The following is a 21,194-nucleotide window of genomic DNA, read 5'->3' on the forward strand; positions in this document are numbered from 1 at the left end:
CTCTTAGCAACAGTAGACAAACATCGTGTTGAGGATGGAGCTTATTCTTTGTGGTGGTGGTTATGACTTATTGCTCTTGTAATCTCCTGAAAACATACTTGTGGCGGTATCCAGAAAGGATATCCTGAATAAATAAAGTGTTTCATTAAGCACCTTTTATTGCCTGTTGGAATTTCTCGATTATGTGCATCATCATTAATCTCCTTCTAAAGGGCAAATACAAAATATAACTAAATTTGAATTGACGTAACTATTATAAAAGAATCCATGAATCCTCTTCAAGAAAGTGTTATAAAATATCATTGTTTTTCTTTTGATTTGCTATAGTTTCCAGATTCCGCCAGTTATGTGGGTTTTGCAAATCTCCCAAACCAAGTCCACCGTAAGTCAGTGAAAAAAGGGTTCGAGTTCACTCTTATGGTGGTTGGTGAGTAAATTATCCATATGTCTCGATCTAGACTTGATGTGGTTTCGACAGAATGACATAAAAGCATGTTCTTTGTCTTTAGGGGAGTCTGGTTTGGGTAAATCCACTCTCATAAACAGCCTGTTTCTCACTGATCTCTACCCGGAGCGCTACATCCCTGGAGCCGCAGGTAAGAGTCGCAGCACAAAGACACAGACGTCGTGCATGACTACAGGTACACAAGTGCACACACTGTAATAATGGAAAAACGTCTGCTCCCATGTCTCCAGCAGAGCATTATTTGAACAGGAATGCCGGGAATGCCTTGGTCTTAATATGTGGCCCTTCCCTTTTTAATACTTGACAGAGGTTGAAACTTGGCGAAGAAGTAATTATTAATTCCCTTTGTGATTATTTATTGGAAAATTAAGTTATTGGACGTGGTCAACATGCTTTCCTTTTTGAATATGAGTACAGGATGTGACAAAAGTGAAGTAATGTGTCATGGGTTCAGATCCCGGCTCTGACCATTTGCTGCCTCCACACTTTTCACCCTCTTTCACCCTGTTTTACCCTTTTATTACCCACTATGACCAGGAAACCAATAAAACTTGTCTTCTTACTTTAAACTGAATTTGTTTAGTTTTAGTGGCTCATTCAAAATTTTAAGTTTAAAAGCAGTACTTGTTTAGCTTAATGTTTTCGTAATCCCTCTGGGGGTAATGGAGTTCGGGAAATTCCACTGTTACCATGGAGATCCGTCATCTTTGCATCTGTTAGCATACATTTCCATAGACTAACATTAGCTAAAAACAGTATAAAAGCTGTGGAACAACTCCATTAGCTGCTGAGTTACTGCTGGTAGCAAGTGTTAATGGGATGATTGGGGGGTCTTTCATTTTCCCCTGGTGTCTCTGGCCAGAAAACCACAATTGCAGCTTTCCTGCACCGGGTCAGAGTCACCAATACGCACTAGTAGAATCACAAAGAAGAAGCTAACAGGCTAACGGGCGAAGCTAGCTGCGTGCTATCACTACAGTATTTACAGCCAAGTTTGAGTGAAAAAAATTAAACCATTGTAAATTGGATGTACAATATCCCTCTCACTCCCTTTGTCTTTTCTGTCAGTATTTATTATCACGGACAATTAATGAGTAAAAAACCGTAACGTGCTATGACACCTGCAGTGGCGCTTGTGGCCACTAGGGACATGAGTTACTTAGTACTGATTTAGTGAGAAATTAATAAAGCAGATTTTGCAACATGCGCTGTCACAATTATGGGGGAAAATTACTTTATATGTTTAACCTCTTAACCCCCACATGACCAGAGCACATTTTCTCCAGTTTAGCTTTACCCAAATCTAAAAACAAAAAAGAGGCAAAAGAGCGACAAAAACACTTCCAAAATGTGACAAAAATGCTGCAAAAAGCGACGACTATAACAACACAAGTGATTAAAAACACAAAGAAAGAGTGATGAAAAAGCAACAAAAAACAACAACAACAATAACACCACGAAAGAGCGTCAAAAAAGTGACCAAGAACACAACAAAAGGTGTAAAAAAATTGTAAAAATGTTAAACAAAAGAAAATTGCATTAAAAAAAATCTACTAAGACGGTCAATTTGAGATCCTAAAACAGACAAATAACCTCACAGTTAAAAAGTGATTACAAACACCCACTGCTGTCTCTTAACAGTTGTTTTGTTTTGTTTTTTGGCAGAGAAAATCGAGAGAACAGTGCAGATCGAAGCGTCCACGGTAGAAATTGAGGAACGGGGTGTGAAGCTTCGCCTCACTGTTGTGGACACTCCTGGATACGGCGATGCCATGAACAGCCAAGACTGGTGTGTTCACTTTCGGCAGAAATAACACCAGGCGTACAGTTACCGACCATAGCCCCCCTCCCTCCCTCCTCCCTGTTCTGCTGAACTCCCTCAGTCCAGTTTCATCCTAAACTCCCTGTCCTCACTGTAACTATCCTCCTCTGCATTCCCACTGTCAACATGTCTTACCGTGATGGTACTTTTCCTTGTAAGTGGTGGTAAATAACCTTCCCGTAATCTATTTACAGCACAGTCCATTCTGGTGTTAATCATACGGTTGTACAGCAAGGAAATATTCAGACTTCCTTTTGTCCCTATATGATTAAGTAGAAGTCTCTGTATATTTCTTTTCTCAAAAAATCCTTTCTTTTATATAGAGGTTTATATAGATGCTGTACTTTTCCTGAACCAGTCCATAACCTCTGAACCACTGCCTAAACCAGTTCAACTTTACCCAAATCTAAAAGCTTCTTGAAAAAAAAACGCCAAAAATGAGACACAAATGAGCTGAAAACGCAAAGTGAAAAAGTGACAAAAATTACCAAATAGCAACAATAAAGTGACAAAGTGATGATTAAAAAAAAAGTCCAAAAAAAGACGGCAACAAAGCGAGGAAAAAGATTTGTTTAGATCAATTTTGCTAGCTTTCAAGTGAGGTGATACGCTGGCCTATAGGGTGGAAGCTCTCAGGTCAAGAAGCTTTTAGATTTGGGTAAAGTCGACCTGGAGAAAATGCCCTGGATTAAGGCGGGGGTTAAAACTATGAGAGCAGCAGAGTCTGCAGCTGTTATACAATATTTATGCCTCCATTAAAATTGACTTTGTAGTAAAATGAAACAATCTCATTTATTTCAGCTTCAAGACCATCATACAGTACATAGACAACCAGTTTGAACGCTACCTCCACGACGAGAGTGGCTTAAACAGAAGACACATCGTGGACAACCGGGTGCACTGCTGCTTTTACTTTATATCTCCGTTTGGGCATGGGTAAGTTTGCGCCTGTGTTTCCGGTCAAATTTACTTTGTGTTTTTAAAGCGTGGTTTGTGCAAGTAGTTTATTTGTATGTTTTGTTTGTTTTCAGTCTAAAGCCTCTTGATGTGGAGTTCATGAAAGCGATTCACAGTAAAGTCAACATCGTCCCAGTCATAGCAAAGGCCGACACCCTGACGCTGAGGGAGAGGGATCGTCTGAAGAGAAGGGTGGGTTTCATCATTATGCTGTACCAAAGAGAAAAATAAACATTACCACCTGATGACATAGTCAACCTGGTGCGACTTTAGGACCCACCTTCGATGTATCTCGACAACCCGATAAGAATTTAAAGTTACGATAATGATAATTAGCAGCTCGGCTTTGCTTAGCTATATTTAAAAACAGATGGTAGTATTTTTTCACAAGGTTCTGTTGAAGCGCTGATCATTATCCGGCACTAAAACTATCAAAACAATTTATCAACATTAATGTCTAGCACCAGTTGAGAACCACTGACCTAAAATACACAAGTCGATGCAGTAGAGTATATTAGTCCAGTTCACTTGCTGGATTTTTGTGGGGAGTATCAAAACTAGCTTTGAAAACCTTTGGAATTAAACAATCAGAAAAACAATGTTTCTATTTGCTCTGATATGTAAAAAAAAAAAAAAAAAAAGAAAAAAAGTGCAACGAGGTGCGACAATAGCGATAATAACAAATAAATTTCGCCCAAAATTTTATTTGGTCCTTCCAGTCAAAAAAGTCAATGAAACCCATGTCATGTTTTTGTTGAGTGTTGAGTGACCATTTACCATTTACCATAGCGATGACCAGAACTCCTGGTGTGAAGAAATGTACAAAATGACAAGGGCAAATGGAAGCATTTTTTTCTCATTTTTTCTCATTTCCAAAAATATATAGTTTTCATACATCCATACATTTTCTTCCACTTTTCCGTTGCCGGGTTGTGGGGGCAGCTGTTGGAGCACAGAGCTCCCAGGATCCTTCAAGCGCTCAAACTCCTCCACCACGTTAAGGTGGCGGTTCCAGGAGAAGAGTTTTCATACTCGCCACAAAAATCCCACAACAGTGGAGATCTAAACATAGTGAACCGGACTATACAGTAAATAAAGTCGCTCTATGGAAAAAAAGAAGCCTTATACACGCAGGTTGCAGATGTCCAAAGGCTTTGCCAAATCGTTATGAAATAAAATGACTTTTACATCTGCTGCCTGAGCGTCTGACAGAGCTCGGTAAAGAAGCCAAAATATTTGATTTGATTTGAAGTAAAAAGTACCTTGTGAAATATTCCTAGTGCTGTGAGTAATGAGTAACTCCACATAAAAGCCTGATTTATGCTTTAGTGTTGACATAATAAGACCAAATAGAAAAGTTAATATAAAGATAAGATATTTACAAAAAAAATACACAAATTCAATATACAAGAAAATGTATCGGAATTTGAAATAATTGAAATTAGCTGCATTTTTGTGTATTGACATGAAGCTTCTGCCACCAACAGATTTACTCACAGTAGAAAGAGTAAGAGTACTGTTACTTCAGAACAAAATGACTCAACTAGAAGTAAAATGTACAGTTACTTAAGACTAAGTACGTGTATTGCACTTGAGTAAATGTAACTACCTGTCTGGTGTGTGATGCAGTTTTATATTCTGAAGATTTTTCCTCACTGCACATTTGCTTTTCTTTCCTATTCATGACAATTACCTATATCTAAAAACAGGTGGTTTATTTAAAGTGTGATGTGTTTGACCTTTTTTCAATAATTGTTTGATAACGCCACTAACAAGATTGGCATCATGAACATTATGCATCACTGGAGTGTTTGCAAAATAGTTACATGAATCCAAGTTCAGCTTAAGAGCAGGGAGGGACTCTGAGAGGAAACCGTAGGTGGGATAGGGGTGGGAAGGACAGTTGTTGAGGGAACACATCTGAACCTGTCCCAGATACTTCCCGTTGGATTGCGTCTCGGTGTGTCTGCCTACACTTTCCTCGCCCTCCTGCCATCTGAGTGGAAGAACCTGCTGTGTGTTCCTTCACATGGGCTCACATCTAAACAGCTGATAACTTCACTAGAGTCGCTCATGCTCTTTACCATTGGCACTGCTGATAACATGTTCAATGCACGGGACAAATAACACAGGCATCCCCTCATATCACACAAACTGCCTGTGATTCTGGTTTGTGTTGGGGCGGCCGAGTGAGCACTAGACTGTTTTCTTCACTTGTGGACGCTCAGGCTTACATGTCCTGTTTTCCTATTTCACTACTTGTACATTGTGAAACATTGTTGCGAAGAAAAAACATGTGCACAATTGCAGGCCAAGTCCCAAAGGTATAGTTTGGCCACAGTATAGCCATCTGTTGTCCTATACTGACCTCTGAGAAATTACCAAAACAAATATTGAGGACATAATTATGGTTCTGTTGCTTCTTAGTGTTCCTGATCGTAATCACAGACTAGAATCTGTACTGATCATACAAGCCTGGGGTGTACTTGAAACATAATTTGTCATTTTGAACATTACCGGTATGTTGTATGGCTTCAGATTGTAAACGGACATTTTCTCTGAAGCATTTAGTCGCTCAATTTAACCAGTGTGACACACCCATGGACAAGCATTTTAGGTTTTTGAGAACATTTTGTATTGTTTCTTTTGCCTCCAATTTTGTATTAACGTTATTGTTACTGTTACTGTTACTGTTACTGTTACTTATTTAGTTTCTTAATAGGTCCTTCTGAAATACTTTTGCGAGAAAATAGGTCAAAAAATGGACATTATTTACTCTTATCTGTTTCGGGTATGTGCCCCAGAGGAAGTCCATTTCCTGTTCAGCGCTCGGACAATACTTATCTTGATATTGTAATGATGTGTGTCGTGTGTGTGACTATGCACGTGTGTTGAGAAAACTGACTTTTAACATGACTAACCTCACGGATAGAGACATCGGTGCCAACCCAGATGTAAGATAGAAGAGATAACCGATGTTCCATTCAGATTGAAATAATAGAGATCACCGGGTCCACTTTTTAGTTCTAATATGCAAAAACCAACGTGGTTAAAAATATGATACACAGCCCAGTGTGGTCTCATGGGTCATAGCGACTTTTAGAAAAAGAAAAACTCTTCGGAGCCAGGCTTTTAAGCAGTTTAAACGAAGCCCAAAACTACATAGGAATCCTGTTTAGTGTCTTTTAGAGTCGCCAGTGGGTGGTCAGTGATGGAGAGTAACTAAGTACATGTATTTAGAATAGTTACACTTTAATCTGAGAGTATTTAGAACACAGTTACTTTCCAAATATCAAGGGAATACATCCCAGTACTCAATCATTAAATTTAAGCTCCATATTCCACAGCATTATTAAAGAGACTAGATGCAAGTTGGTAGTTTTATACTCACTACTGCCACCTAAGGTCATACGCGTAACTGCAGTCTTTATATTAAGCTCGTGCATGCCGGCACTTCGGACTCAAATTAACACCTTTTTAAGTGACATTAGGACATGGCTGGAACATGTAGGGGGAGGAAACTACTTAGGAAAGTACTTAGTTCAACTCCGTGTAGAAAGAGCTTTTAATGAGCTGTTTTTCCACCTAAAATTAAATAAAGATTATGACATAGTTCAAACAAACACTGCACATGTGTCACATGATGCTGTATCTGCTGCTCTTGTGCATTTGCGAGACTTAGTGTTCCTAATTAATGGTAAGTGAACAGGTGTTTTCCCACAATCATAGTCTTCATTTTTGTAATTATAAGCCATATTTACACTTAAATGTAATAACAATCACTGTGAAAGTATTCAGAATGCAGTACTCTGGTTAGACAAAGTAACGGAACACGTTACTAAATACATTTTAAGGCAGGTATTCAGCATTCAGTAACTAAATACAGTTATTCTGCCCAACACTGGGGGTGGTATTACAGCAATGTCAGCTCCGTGCCATGAGGACCAAAGAGAAGGGCTGTACTCACCCATTGGTGCCAACTCAATAAAGGAAAAGGGAACAGCCTATACCTTGTCAGTTGGCACATATACAGCTGTTCAAATCTTTGCCACGTTAGATGATATGCCTCTAAACAAATAAACGTAAACAGAAACACTGAGACAATCGCTGCCTGGACAGAAACACTGGGATTTCCTGTTTTCCGTGAACATAGCGCACAGGTGTAGACATAATGATTACTTAGGCCATTCATAATTTTGAGAGTGTCTCCGGAGAACAAATGTATTTTGCTGAAGTATTTGTTGTTTTGATCAGATTAAATGAAGTGGCCCTTAGGTTATACTAGCCTGGTTCCTGTCATACATTGCTGGTAAGTGGAGCCGGGCACCAGGCGTTCCTTTGAGGCCTGAGCCGAAGCAGCGCTGAGCCTGCCAAAAACAAGGGCCAGAACATGAGATGATTGATAACTCCAGGAACAGTATTATTTTGTGCTTTTGGGGGGCAGTTTCGCTCTATTGTTTGCCCCACAGTAAACCAACCCTTACCTTTTTAAAGCCTCCGTGACCTCTGTGTGTTACATTTGGTCGGGAAAGGCATCATGTGTGAAACAATAACAGTTTCCAGCAATGTGTTAACTGCGCAACTGACACGACTCAACCTGCTGCCCCGTGCATTTCAATTGAAACAAACCAAACCTCCTCGTTTAACTTTCATCCGCTTAGCTCTGCTTCCTGTGCTGTTGTTCCCCGGCGTCCTCTCCTGGCAGCGCCTCATTCCACTTTCTTCCTCTGCTTTTTGTATCCTTTGCTTTTTAATTTGCGTTAATGCCAATTTCCCTTCGCCAGGTTGCTGTGGTCTGGAGCTCATAAGTTGCCCCGAGGAGGGTATATTGAAAGACTGATCCTCTCAGTCTGGGACCTTTCAGTCATATCCTGTGTAGGGCTTAAGTTTGAAACCTTTGCTTTTTGCTATGTGAACATTGCTCTAGACTGAACCGGGTTTGAATGTAACAACAGCTATAATCACTTGTGTCTGGACAGAATATACTTTTAATGGCAGTCGTATGCTAAATAGGCTCGAATTCACAAATGACAGAAATCATATGCAAAGAACAAAATATCCTGTCTACTCTCCAAGGGGTCTTAATATTTACAAAACCTGCTCACCCTGAAGCCTGTAGTTAATCTCTTAACTCCCACCTGAACCGAGCACTTTTTCTCCAGTTTGGAGACGAAAACAATGATGAAAACACAACAAAAGAGCAGGAAAAGGGGACAAAACAAAAGTGAGAAAAAGTGATGGAAATGTGGCAAAAACCGTGATTCTTGTATTGTTTTTATCAATTGTCCTTCAGGAAAATGGAAAAAAGACATCAGATTACTCCTAAAGAAGCTGTACAATAGAAGGTGTTATTTTAACCCATAGCAGTGTTTAAAGGGGCTAGATGCAAGTTGGCCATTTTATGCTCCCTACTGCCACCTCAGATCATACGTGTAACTGCAGCTTCTATATTAAGCTTGTGCATGACGGCAATTCGGACCGAAGTAACACCTTTTTGAGTGACAGTGCAGGATTTTAGAGGCAGCAATCAGCCTGGGCTCATTCTACACATTAAGACATGGCTGGAACATGTAGGGGGAAGACAATGCATCATTTTAACATTTTTTAAACTCTGTATAGTCCCTTTAAGAGTAGAATGAAACAATCTCAATTTGTCAACAACAACAAAAACGGTACTTTTAGGCTTACAAAAAGTTAAAGCCCTTGTTTTACAATGTGCGCAGTGAATTGAATCTTGCCGCAAACTTAATTGCAGTAGTGGTTAGGGCTGAAAGATATATCGTTAATGTATCGATATCGAGCAATGAACATTCAAGACTGCACTCTTTTTATGTGTATTATGATGTTTTTATTTTTCTGAAAAATGCTTGGTTTTCACAGAACCCGTAGTTATGATATGAAATTTTGTCCATATCGTTCAGCCCTAGTAGTGGTATAGATGTTCACCCAATAAAGTGTATTCAGCCTAGAGGTCAAAGGGGGCAAGTGAACCTCGTCTTATCACTGTTCTCGCACTCTGCTGCAGCCAGTAGACAATAGGCACTTTCCCTACTGTTGTCTTCTTCTCAGAGCCACCCCCCCACCCCTCTTCACGACGTCCTCGAACAATGACTGGTCGATTGCTCCATTGGGGCACTTCGTCAATATTATAGAAAAATGCATATCTCGGTAAAAGTGTGTTTTTCACCATGGTTGTTCAGAACAAAAACAAATAATTGGCTGCCTTATAATGGAATATTTCTGTTGTTTGTTGAACTCTCTATTTATACTACCCAACAATGACGGCCCGCTAAGTTTTATACCGGTTTAACACTGACTGACACGAAGTACCAATTTGGTTGAAGTGCCTTTTCCAGAGACACAACAGCAGTACACAATTTAGGGTGGGCAAAGTGTCCTCTTGTCCTGTGTACTGACCACTTCCTGTTGTACTTTTGCCCCGCCATGCAATGTGCTAGGTTACACTCAGCTCTGCACAGGATGAACAAATAACTAAACAAACAACTTCCTCATGGAGATGGGGCTACAACATAACCTTCTACTTCTTCGGAAAACGATTCAGTAAACTCTTCGGTGAACTTTGTGTTTTCTGTTGACGTTTTCACTTTTTCCACATAAAACATATACTGACGCCCTGATTGCGGAACATATATTTTATATGATAGTCGTTATTTTTCAGTTTTGTTGAGAAACTTGAGAGACAAAAACGCTGACTTTTGCACCGGAGGTTTTTGAAACGTATTTTGAAATCGATAAGAGTACAAGAGGTGTGGAATATGTCAGCGATTATTGTAAATGTGCATCTTGTGCAACTATTTTCATACAAGATGGATGCCACTGGTCCCCGGCAACTCATGAATGCTGAATTGGTTGCTCTCAGACCACATATGTGAGGGTAAAATCCTGAAGTCACAATGTCCACTTCTTAATCTCTCTCAAACACGCGGTCACCTGAGTAGTTTGATTGTTCTGTGCTCTTTGATGCGAGGGAGAGCTGGGTGGTCTACACTGTACCCGCTTGGTCCAGACAATAGGAGAGCGCCAGTGTGGGCTGATGCTGGTCGGCTTATTCATATGCCCTTGTGTTGCCATGGTTATCGGGACTTTCTGTAAGGACTGGGGCTGATTATTGTAGTGATAGACTCGTAGGGCTAGGAGATGGGGCACAAACAAGAAACAATGAAAAACAATAACAGCTTTTACTCATGTGGTTCATGAGACCGGTGTTTCAAATGAACCCTGGCTTAACCTCTTAACCCTCACCTGAACTGAGTGCATTTTCTCCAGTTTGGCTTTACCCAAATCTAAAAGCTTCTTGAAAACATGCCTAATAAGCAACAATGACACAATAAAAAAGCGACAGAAACACAACTAAAAGCAACAAAAGAGCGACAATAAACATGTCAAAAATGCGTTGAAAAACTGACATAAACACGACAAAAAGTGTCAAAAAGATGAAAAAGCAACAAAAATGTGAACAAAAAATCCAGATAAAAACGATAAAAAAGAGACAAATGCTTCAAAAATATGAGCAGAAAAGTCACTATCAGTTTTGTAGGTCTTGGCTTTCAAATCAGGCGTTACACTGGCCTTTATTCTCCAGCCGATTAGCTTTTAGATTTGGTTAAAGCTGAACTGGAGAAAATGTGCTCAGTTAAAGTGGAGGGTAAGACCGATTACTTTAACAACTTATGGTTTACTGAATGACTGATAAACAATATATGTTTAGGCTCATTTCTTATTATTTGCAACTGCTGATGCTGTAACAAACAACAACAAACAACAACGTTTTCTATTATTGTCCTCAAAAGTCCAAACTCCATTTCAAACCATGTGTTGTTTCAGACTGACTGTAGATCGACCATAGATATAATGAAGATTCAATTAAAAATTGTATTAATTCGACTCATCAGCTATTGCTTCAAAGAGTCATGATTAAGTCATTCAGTCCTTTCAGACAGAATGAGGATGTGTGTCCGGTCTGATTCAGTATGAAGTAGAACGCGCTACTGATGCTCTCGTAAGCACAGGAAAGTACTTCAAAGCTTCACCACGTAGAAAAACAAGACAGACATGGGGATTTTGTACTTGCCCTTTCCTGGAACTGACTCCAGATTAGACCCCTGCAGAAAGTGAGGCAGTGGGCAGTTATGTGTGCAAAGGGCCAAATCCCCTTTACCTCCTGAGATGAGCCATTGTTGGGGCTCCGTCACCCCCACAAACCCCCGCGGAGAGCGTCTTGGCTGAAAACACTTCCTTGGCATAAAGTGTACTTGTTTTTTTTACACTGACTTTACATTCCCATGCTGTGATCATGTGTTGGCTTGCTGACTTGCCACAGTGTAATTATCTTGACAGAATTAAAGCACCCTGTAAAACTGGTGAAAGCTCTTAGTTTGTATGTGAAGGTGCATTATCTTCAACTACTCTAATGTAACTGCTGTAAGATATAACTTGTACATGTGGCGAGGAAACATTTTGTTCTCACATTTCTGACTAAATTGGTCACTAAAAATGAATAAACCGTGTCTGCTTTAACTAATACCATCCAAATATTTACATTTGATAATATTTATATTGGCCATAACATGTAAACATTTACAGGAGAGCGTGGAATAAGTAAGTACGCCGCCTGAATCTCACTGAACTGCAGCAGGTCTGAGATTCATCATTGTGAGCGTCTAATCTGTAACTACAGAAAAGTAGTTATTGCTGCAAAAGAAGAATCAGCAGCTATTTAATACAGCAGTTCGCTTACTTAGGTTTTTTTCTGCAAAATAGGTGATAAACTTGTGAATTATTTTTTCTATTGATGATATCAAGTTGTCCAGGCCCTGAGGCAACAAAACAGCCCCACAACATGATTCTCCTGCACCTCACTTCACAGTGGGGATAGGGTTTTGATGTTGGTGTGCTGTTCCATTTTTCCTCCACACATGACGTTGTGTGTTCCTCCCTAACTATTCAGCTTTGGGTTCATCAATCCACAGTATATTTTAGTGCTGTGGAGCATCCAAGAGCTCTTTCGCAAACCAAAGTTGAATAGTTTGGGAGGAACACACACCGTCATGTGAGGATGACAAATGGAACAGCACAGCAACATTAAAACCCTATCCTCACTGTGAAATATGGAGCAGGGAAAATCATGGTGTGGGGCAGTTTTGTTGCCTCAGGGCCTGAACAACTTGATATCATCAATAGAAAAATTAATTAACAAGTTTATCATGATATTTTGCATAAATATTTATTTGAAAAAACTGAGACATTCACAACTTTCATGGAATAAGTAAGTGAACCCCTGTATTAAATAGGTGGCAGACCCTTTTTTTGCAGCAGTAACTTCTTTTCTGTACTTTGCAGATTAGACGTTCACAACAATCAGGATGAATCTCGGACTATTCCTCTTTACAAAACTGCTGCTGTTCAGTGAGATTCAGGTGGTGTACTTACTTACTCAACGCTCTCCTGTGAATGTTTACATGTTATGGGCAATATAAATATGATAAAATGTAAATGTTTGGGTGGGATTAGTTAAAGCAGACACTGTTTAATCATTCTTATAATTTTGATGAAGATCAGACCCAATTCTAGTGACCAATTTAGGCAGAAATGTGAGAAATTCCACACAGTGTACTTACTTTTTTGCGCCGTTGTACATGTTCTGATTAATTTTAACACAAAAGCTTCTTTACAACTTCGACATAGCTATCCCAACATAGAGAAACTTCACCCCAGTCAAATACAATCACAATACGGCACTTACAATGCTTTAGTGTGTTTACGTCCACAAAGCTTTGACCGTCATTGACAAAATAACTAACTGTAATGACATGTTTTGGTGTATTTGTGTTTCCCTGTGAGGTCTGCTGATCCCTTTGGTGTTGGAGTAAAATACAGTGAAGATTACGGCGCAATGTGTGGCTTTAGCGACTTGATTTGCGGACAGTTTTGCCTGTAAATATTATTGTCCTGAGAGTATACGGTGATGCAACAGTTCTTTGTGAGTGTCTTATCTAGAGTTTTCTGGTCAGACGTGTTGTAAATCTGCTTGGCCATGTCTCCCGAGTTGTCTAATTATATGTACGTTCGAGGCATGCAGGTGTGCTAAATTTGGATGCTTGTTGCTGTTACTCCTAATCCTAGCTATGAATCATCTGGCCTGAGCCGTAAAACATTCATAGTGATTCAGCACATGGTTTTGGCGAGTGAAATCTTGAGTGAAAACAAAGTATCAAAATCTCAAACATCAGGTGGAAAAGTAGCGCGATAAATCATCTTGTATGTGGCATTGTTTCAGCAGCTCTGTGAAAGCTGGACAGCCAAACATAACAGCGTTGGGCATCGGAAAAATGGGGCTGGTATTGAAATTGGACGGGATCATAAGTAAAAGCAAAACTGCTCATAAGGCCCACATCTTTGTGCCAACACGGAGGAGGAGAGGGGGATTCTTTGCTGGAAAGGAGGAGTCAACAGGGATAAAGCCAAGGCAGTGATTTTGACATCTGATTATGCCCATGGGCTCTTGATTATAGGTGTCAGTCTGTACTAAGCGCATGTTACGGAATACAACCATTCACATAAACATCCATTTTGTAGTTTCTGGCTCAGCTCGGTCTCAAAACTGATCGTTCCAGACAAGAGCTTTAAACTTGGTGAGTTTCTAGTAAGCGGTCAGGTATTTGGACTATTTATTTAATTGTGTTCAGATTGAAATCGCAATTTAAATGGTTGCAATCAGCAAATCACAAACACTACAATTACTTAGTGGTTCTCAAACTGTGGTACATGAGCTTTTTTAAGCACTCCCTCTGTTTTCTGCTTTTTTTTAGACTTTGTAAATTTTTATCTATGTGTTTCTCTGGTTTAGACATGGTTTACACCTAGTTTAGATATATTCTTTAGCCCAATTCAAAACCTCTACCCCCTCACCCTAACCGAGCGCAGTTGAATCTCCAGTTCAGCTTTACCCGAATCTAAAGGCTTCATAACTGGAGAGCTTACAGCCTATAGACCAGAACCTCATTTGAAAGCTAAGACCTACAAAACTTGCAACTTTTTTGTTGCGTTGTCGCCGTGTTTGTGTCACATTTTTAAAGCGTTTTTGTCACCTTTTCGTCACTTTCTTATATTGTTTTAATTTTTTTGTCGCTCTTTGTGACTGTATTGTGGCGGGGGTTAATAGATTGGAGTAGTCATAGTAGTTGTAATAGTCGTAATAGTCGTAGTAGTCGTCATAGTAGTTGTCTTAGTGGTCGTAGTGGTCGTAATGGTCGTAGTAGTAGTGGTAGTAGTAGTCGTAGTGGTCGTATTAGTAGTAGTAGTAGTAGTAGTAGTCGTAGTGGTCGTAGTAGTAGTAGTAGTAGTCGTAGTGGTCGTAATAGTCGTAATAGTCGGGATCAGGCAGAGCAAAGGCAGCATAACCTATTTATGTACCTTTTTTATGCCCAGTTCGGCCCCGATTTAATGTTGAACTAGGCCTCGTGGTACTGGTCAAACATTTTATGACGTGGTTCTTGGAGTGAAATGTCTGAGAACGACTGATAAAGGCAGTGCAACATCCTTTGCAAACCACAAAATATCCCACCTCACTCTGGTCAAATTCAAAACTCCATTTCGATTAAATATCGAGTACATTTTCTATTCATTTTTCTTACTGACTTAAATAAAACTCCATCAAAAATCACAGAATATATTTGATTTATTGAATTTGTCTTGTTATTTGTTCAACATTTCCAGCAATTGTGTTTTGCATGTTTAATTTCCTCCAGACCGTAGAATTTCCCAATATTGTTCCTCCTCGACCATGGCGCTGTTTATTCAGTCTCATGTGTTCGAGGTATCTTTGTGTGCATTGACCAAGTATAGAAAAAAGTGCTCCGGTCCTGTGGCACGTTCACGTCAGAGTCCTGCACAGTTAGTTTGTTTTTAGATCCCCTCTAAACAATACCCCACATACTCCGCAAAGGGCTCGCTGAAAAAACAAGCAGCAGCCATAACAACAGTTTAAACAGGAGCTGCTCGCTATAGGAGAACCTGCAGTACTTTCCCAACCCCTCGCTGTACTGCTACCTGAATGTGCTCAAAAAGTCAGGAAAACAGTGCCTGACATTTTTGGCTCTATTACAGCATTATCTCTGAATGTGGAAGTCTCAAGGGTCCACAAAAGACAAATGGGACTTTGATGCTTAGAATAATAAATAGTGACATCTGTCCCGGAGGTACGACTGAAGAAAGCTCCTTTGTTTAAAATTGTTTCTTCGCCGGTCTCAAAAGAATAGGCTGAGAACTTAAATCACATTTTCAGGATATGACACAAATGAAGGCACATACACGGATGGTCTTTATTTCTCTGTGTCCAAACGACTTAACTGCTTTACAGGCCTCAATTAAACCTGTTGCAGCAACAGCAGGTGCTCGGGAACCACTTATTTCTGTGCTGTATGCGCCTCCTCATTTCTATAAGCAGACGAAAACCCCACCATTTTTAGATAATAATCATTATGGTTTACATTCTCATTTTATTTCTTCAATAAAAAACTGACAAAGTGACAAAAACCTTTAATATGTTTCCTACATCCTTTATTAATGTTTTTATAGTTTTTTTTTTTTTTTATAGTTGTCAGCCCCTATGATTCTGGAACCGCAAAGGGATTTCCGGGCTTATTTTTTATTTTTCCACTTGACTATATGTGTGTTTTTTGTTTCTCAGGTCCTTGATGAGATCGCAGAACACGGCATCAGAATCTATCAGCTGCCCGATGCAGACTCTGATGAAGACGAGGAGTTTAAAGAGCAGACCAGAGTCCTAAAGGTGAGCAACATCATGAATAATAACTCTCACTTTCTCCTCCTTAAAGGGCCTAGATTCAGCTTAAATTACTTTATGTCTCTCTTTAACCATATTGTAATGTTTTTGCATCCAAAACATGCCTGGAAGTATTTTTCTGTCTTTCTTGCATTTTTGAGCAGTCATTCACGTAAGATCTACACGTTTTACAACACCTGCTGATGTCATCAAGTGGTGCTACTGTGTGTCTATTTAAAGTCCAGACAGCTTCACCCAACTTGTTGTCAATTCAGCGTTCACTTCAGTTCAGTTCAGTTCAGATCAGTTCACTTATAGGAATTTCTACCACAATAGATTTTCATTAGTCTCAGCCACTGATACAAAATAGTAGTAAACACTGAACATGTGGCAATAACTTCAAGACATAATAATGGACACAAATTACTTCTTCTGTAATGACTTTATTAAACTGTTTCACTGCCCTTAATAGTAATTGAAGACCTTTAATCGGGCCTATATCATGCTATAATTTGCACATAATACTACAATTCTTCATATTTATTTTATCTCCCTCTGTTGCATTCAAAACACCAGCACACACTCTGTTGTACGTCACATGGAGATTTCCATGAAGCTCCTCTGTGATTCATGGTCCAGACACCTTCACTAACTTGTTCTGTCCGTGACGAAACTTTCTTCACCGCACGTTTTCCAGTAACTCCTTTTATTTGTTAATTTACCCCACAGGCGTCTGTCAACACACAGTGGAGCGTGCCATGTCAAAGGCTTTACTCAAACTAACTACTAAACACCTGACTTATCCATTTCTCATTAATCAAATGAGACATGTTTGTGAGTGTTTCTAGAAAGAGAGAACAAACATGGCTCACATGTTAATAGGGAGTTGGTGACAAACAGGAGTTTACTTGCTCAGACTGTTGCAGGAGTTCTGACGATGCTCGTCCCTCCCAACAAAGTTAACAGCGGTCAGAGACTCATCAGTGTCACTGCTGATTGTGCTGAAGTGTAAAAAGTTTAGTTTTCCTCTGCAGCACAGCGTCTGAATTCTGTAGATCCCAACCTGCTGAATTTGGTTTGCGTCAGCCTTTAGTTTTTGCACGAGTGATGCGTATATGGGTTATGACCAGGAATACAAGTTCAGTGCAATGTCAAAGAGGCAGCGAAGGAGAAAGTGACTCGGACTATATGTGAATTACACACGTTTTATCTATTAGTGTATATTTATCTACACTAGTGACTAATGCCATTGTCACCGGTGTACAAAAGGAGGCTCTGCTGGCGTTTCGAAGAACTGCATTTTACAGTGTCATCAAAACCTAAGGGTATTCTCTAGATACATACTAAGCTGGATATTTAAGGGACTATACAGAGTTTAGAAATGTTAAAACTAAGTATTTTCCTGCCCCTACATGTTCCAGCCATGTCTATATGTGTAGAATGAGCCCAGACCTATTCACCACAACTGCCTCTAAAATCCTGCTCTGTCACTCAAAAAGTTGTTACTTCGGGTCCAAATTGCCGTCATGCACGAGCTTAATATAGAAGGTGCAGTTACACGTATGACATGAGGTGGCAGCAGTGAGTATGAAATGACCAACTTGCATCTAGTCCCTTTAAGAATAAAACAGTAACCACCTGAATAATGTACAATTTTACATTTTCTCAAGCCAAACAAAACAATTAACACTGTTTTGTTTGATCCCAAATCTTATCTCCTCTGTCCAGGCAAGCGTCCCCTTCGCAGTGATTGGTTCCAATCAGCTGATTGAGGTGAAAGGGAAAAAGATCCGTGGCCGCCTGTATCCCTGGGGAGTTGTGGAGGTGGAGAATCCTGAGCACAATGACTTCCTGAAACTGCGCACCATGCTTGTGTGAGTTATCTATGCCACAAAACATCTCGTGAACCGTCAAAAAGGGCTTATTTCAGTTTGAGCAAGATGCATTTATGAAAGCAAAATAAATAAATGTGTTTATAATAAGTGTGTTGTTATATTTTCACTTGTTTGAAAGTTTTGAACTCATTGCTCCTGTTTGTGGAGCTCTATTGCTCCCTAGTGGCTGGATTCCAAAGTTCTTGTCTTTTTATTTTGCAGGACCCACATGCAGGACTTGCAGGAAGTAACCCAGGATCTGCACTATGAAAACTTCCGCTCGGAGAGACTGAAAAAGGCGGGCAGGTCAGTTAAACATGCTGCAGTGGATGTGGATAAACAACATTTGTATAAATCTTAATAATGTGTTCTTGCAGAGCGGCGGACGAGGAAGTGCTGGATAAAGACCAGATCCTGTTACAGAAAGAGGCTGAGGTGCGTGCACTGAGACAATTGTTTAATGAGGAAATACGAAAGATTGATTGTGGACAAATTAATCTAATTGCAATGTAGTGTTGCCATTGTGATTTAGATTTAGAATTTCATTTAAAAAATAAAGATTCGGTTCACTGCACATTCTACACTCCAGTTTTAGGAACATATGAGAGAATACTGAGATAGGGACCACCAAACTAATAAAGAAAGACAATACATTCATTATGTTTGTCGAGGTCTAAACTATAGTTGCAGATTTTATACAATATTATCCAGTGGATGGTGGATATTTAGTCGGCTGCACGCACTATTATATGACTTAAGTATTTTCCGCCTTTGTGATTTGCTCATTGCAACTATTCAGAATTTTAAATCCTTTACATCTAACCTTTCTCCTCTAAACACAAAAGTATTTGATTATCTTAGACCTATGAGTAGTCAGTAAATCGTACAACGACAGGCCATAGATCTTAAGACATGCCTTTCTTGCGTGTCAGTTCCCTGTCAGGCCTGCAATTGTGGAGTGGAGCTTAATTTACAGATGTTTGTAAACATTATACCCTGGCAGGATATGGCCACAGTTCCTTCCTGAACTGTCTCCTGGCCTTGTTTAATGGTGGGAATGACCCCAGTTTACTACAGGAATGTGAGGGTTCTGTTTTGGTTAGATTTGTATCTGATCAGTGGCTGCTATTTGATATTGTATAGTACGTCCTGTATGAAAATGCTCAATATTTATCTGTAACTTATTGTTGTGGAAATGCTATGGCCATTAGACTTCATCAGGTGACTACATTTTCTAGTCAAAAGCTTCATCTTCAAAAACCAACCCATCAGGAGTTCCAGTCACTGTGAAGATTGAAATTCTAATGAAATTCTAATGAGGAACAGTCCTTGTCAGACATGCACTCATGCAATTCTTCGAATGATCACAAGATGGCAGTAGACTGCAGTATAATGAGTATGCAGTACTTGAAACACAATATCCAAGTATATCACCACTTAACCACAACTTGAACCCTGCACATTTTGTCCAGTTTGGCATTACCGAATTCTAAAAGCTTCTTGAAAAAAGTGACAAAAACAAGGATAAAAATGCGACACAAAAGAGCAACATGCAATGACACAATTTAAAATAAGCGACATAAAAGAGACAAACGCCTGACGCCATGACAAAAAAGCTTAAAAAATGTGATTTTAACGTGGCGACCACGCAGCAAAAAATTATATCAGTTTTGTTGGCCTTCGCTTTCAAATGAAGTGTTACTCTGGCCTAAAGGCTGTACGCTCCAGTCCAGAAGCTTTTTGATTTGGGTAAAGCTGAACTGGAGAAAATGCGCTTGATTAAAGGGATGTTTAAGGATTTTTGACATAGGGCCTCATTTCCTAGTTATCCTAGTTGTTGATTTCTGGAGAGATATGTATTTGTATTCATGCAGTCCTTATATTTGAAGAGTTTAGTGGTGTTAGGCTAGTGCTAGGCTAGCGCATGTCTATGGTAACTAGTAGCCTGCATTAAAAACATTCTGACCCAAGCACAGTGCACCTGAGGCAAATCACTTACAACACCAGACTACCTATATAAATGTCTGGTTATATTTTAAAAAAATATTCAGTCAACACATTTTGCATTTAAAATAGCATCAGCTTCCTGGTTATGACCTGATCATTTTGAAGAGGTTTTTAATGCAGACTACTAGTTACCTTAGAGATGCGCTAGCCTAGCACTAGCCTAGCATCACTAAACTCGTCAAATATAATATATAATATGCCTCCAGAAATGAACACTCTGGGTAGCTAGGAAATGAGGCCCTATGTCAAAGATCCTGAAATATCCATTTAAGGTGGTGGGTAAGAGGTTAAAGCAAGCATGACCGGTTTGTGGGACTACTTTTTGCATCTGTATTATTACTTTTTACTGCAGCTTTATCTTAACATTATAATCTGCGTAAGTCTGGGTTGCAGTAAGGATCTCTGTTTGATGCACTTACTGACAAACAAAAGACGTTTCTAAATTGAACAAATTTTAGATGAGCCGAGCGAACCACATTGATACCAGTGTGTGACCCACTTTACAGCCCTCCATTATAAAAGTCTTGTCAGTTTAGTTACAATGCACACTTGAAATAAAGTAATGTTTGCTTACAAAAAAACGTTTTCTCCCATAGCTGCGACGAATGCAGGAGATGATCGCTCAGATGCAGGCACAGATGAAGATGCAGTCGGACGAGTAGAGGTCCTGCTAAAACCGGCCCATCACCCTAACAAATGCTCTTCTTCACAAGACGAGGTTGGTGCTCTGTGTCCATCCACCTGCCTAGAGTTTCCAGAACCATGTTGGATGAGTTATGTTAATCGCACGTTTACAATCACGTAGTCTGCAGTTCATTTCAGTCCTGGCATTGCTGCATTTCTTTTTTTTAAAGGTAGAAACCGCACAGCAGTTTTTTTTTGTCTTAAATTTTTATTCATATTCTGGGGGGTGAACTGTGTCCGTTTGTAGCAATTAGGCTAAGTATGATTATGTGTATGTTCTTTGTTATAATAAAATAGACCTTGTCATGAGCTGATAATAACAATGTGAGAAAAATAAATATGCCCGTGTTTTATACTGTCACTAAAAGGATGTGTTTAAGAAATAATAACATAGATCCGGCCAGTGGATGTTGCTGTTAGAAATACACTACAGGTGTTCTTCTCTGCCACACTGAATATAGTTCTTTAATTGTTTACAAGTCATTTTTTTTTACAAGTCAGACAATTTACTAAGTCTGTCAAATGTACCTTTGATATTTTGCCCTTGTGTTATTGCTACTAATTATTTTTATTGTCCTG

At 39.5% G+C, this 21,194-nt stretch overlaps 1 protein-coding gene across 1 annotated transcript; it reads left to right on the forward strand.

Annotated features, from left to right (window-relative positions):
* The first annotated feature begins 331 nt into the window (after positions 1–331).
* Positions 332–21,188, forward strand: LOC306982668 (septin-2A). Its single transcript, XM_079582557.1, has 10 exons — positions 332–427; positions 510–596; positions 2,132–2,255; positions 3,090–3,224; positions 3,320–3,437; positions 15,955–16,056; positions 17,779–17,924; positions 18,147–18,230; positions 18,302–18,359; positions 20,528–21,188. Exons 1-10 carry the CDS (start codon positions 418–420, stop codon positions 20,591–20,593), a joined length of 930 nt encoding a protein of 309 aa, XP_079438683.1. The 5' UTR covers positions 332–417; the 3' UTR covers positions 20,594–21,188.
* The last annotated feature ends 6 nt before the right edge of the window (positions 21,189–21,194 follow it).

The sequence above is a fragment of the Gobius niger genome (genome assembly GCF_951799975.1).
Source record: "Gobius niger genome assembly, chromosome: 1".
NCBI classification, from domain to species: domain Eukaryota; kingdom Metazoa; phylum Chordata; class Actinopteri; order Gobiiformes; family Gobiidae; genus Gobius; species Gobius niger.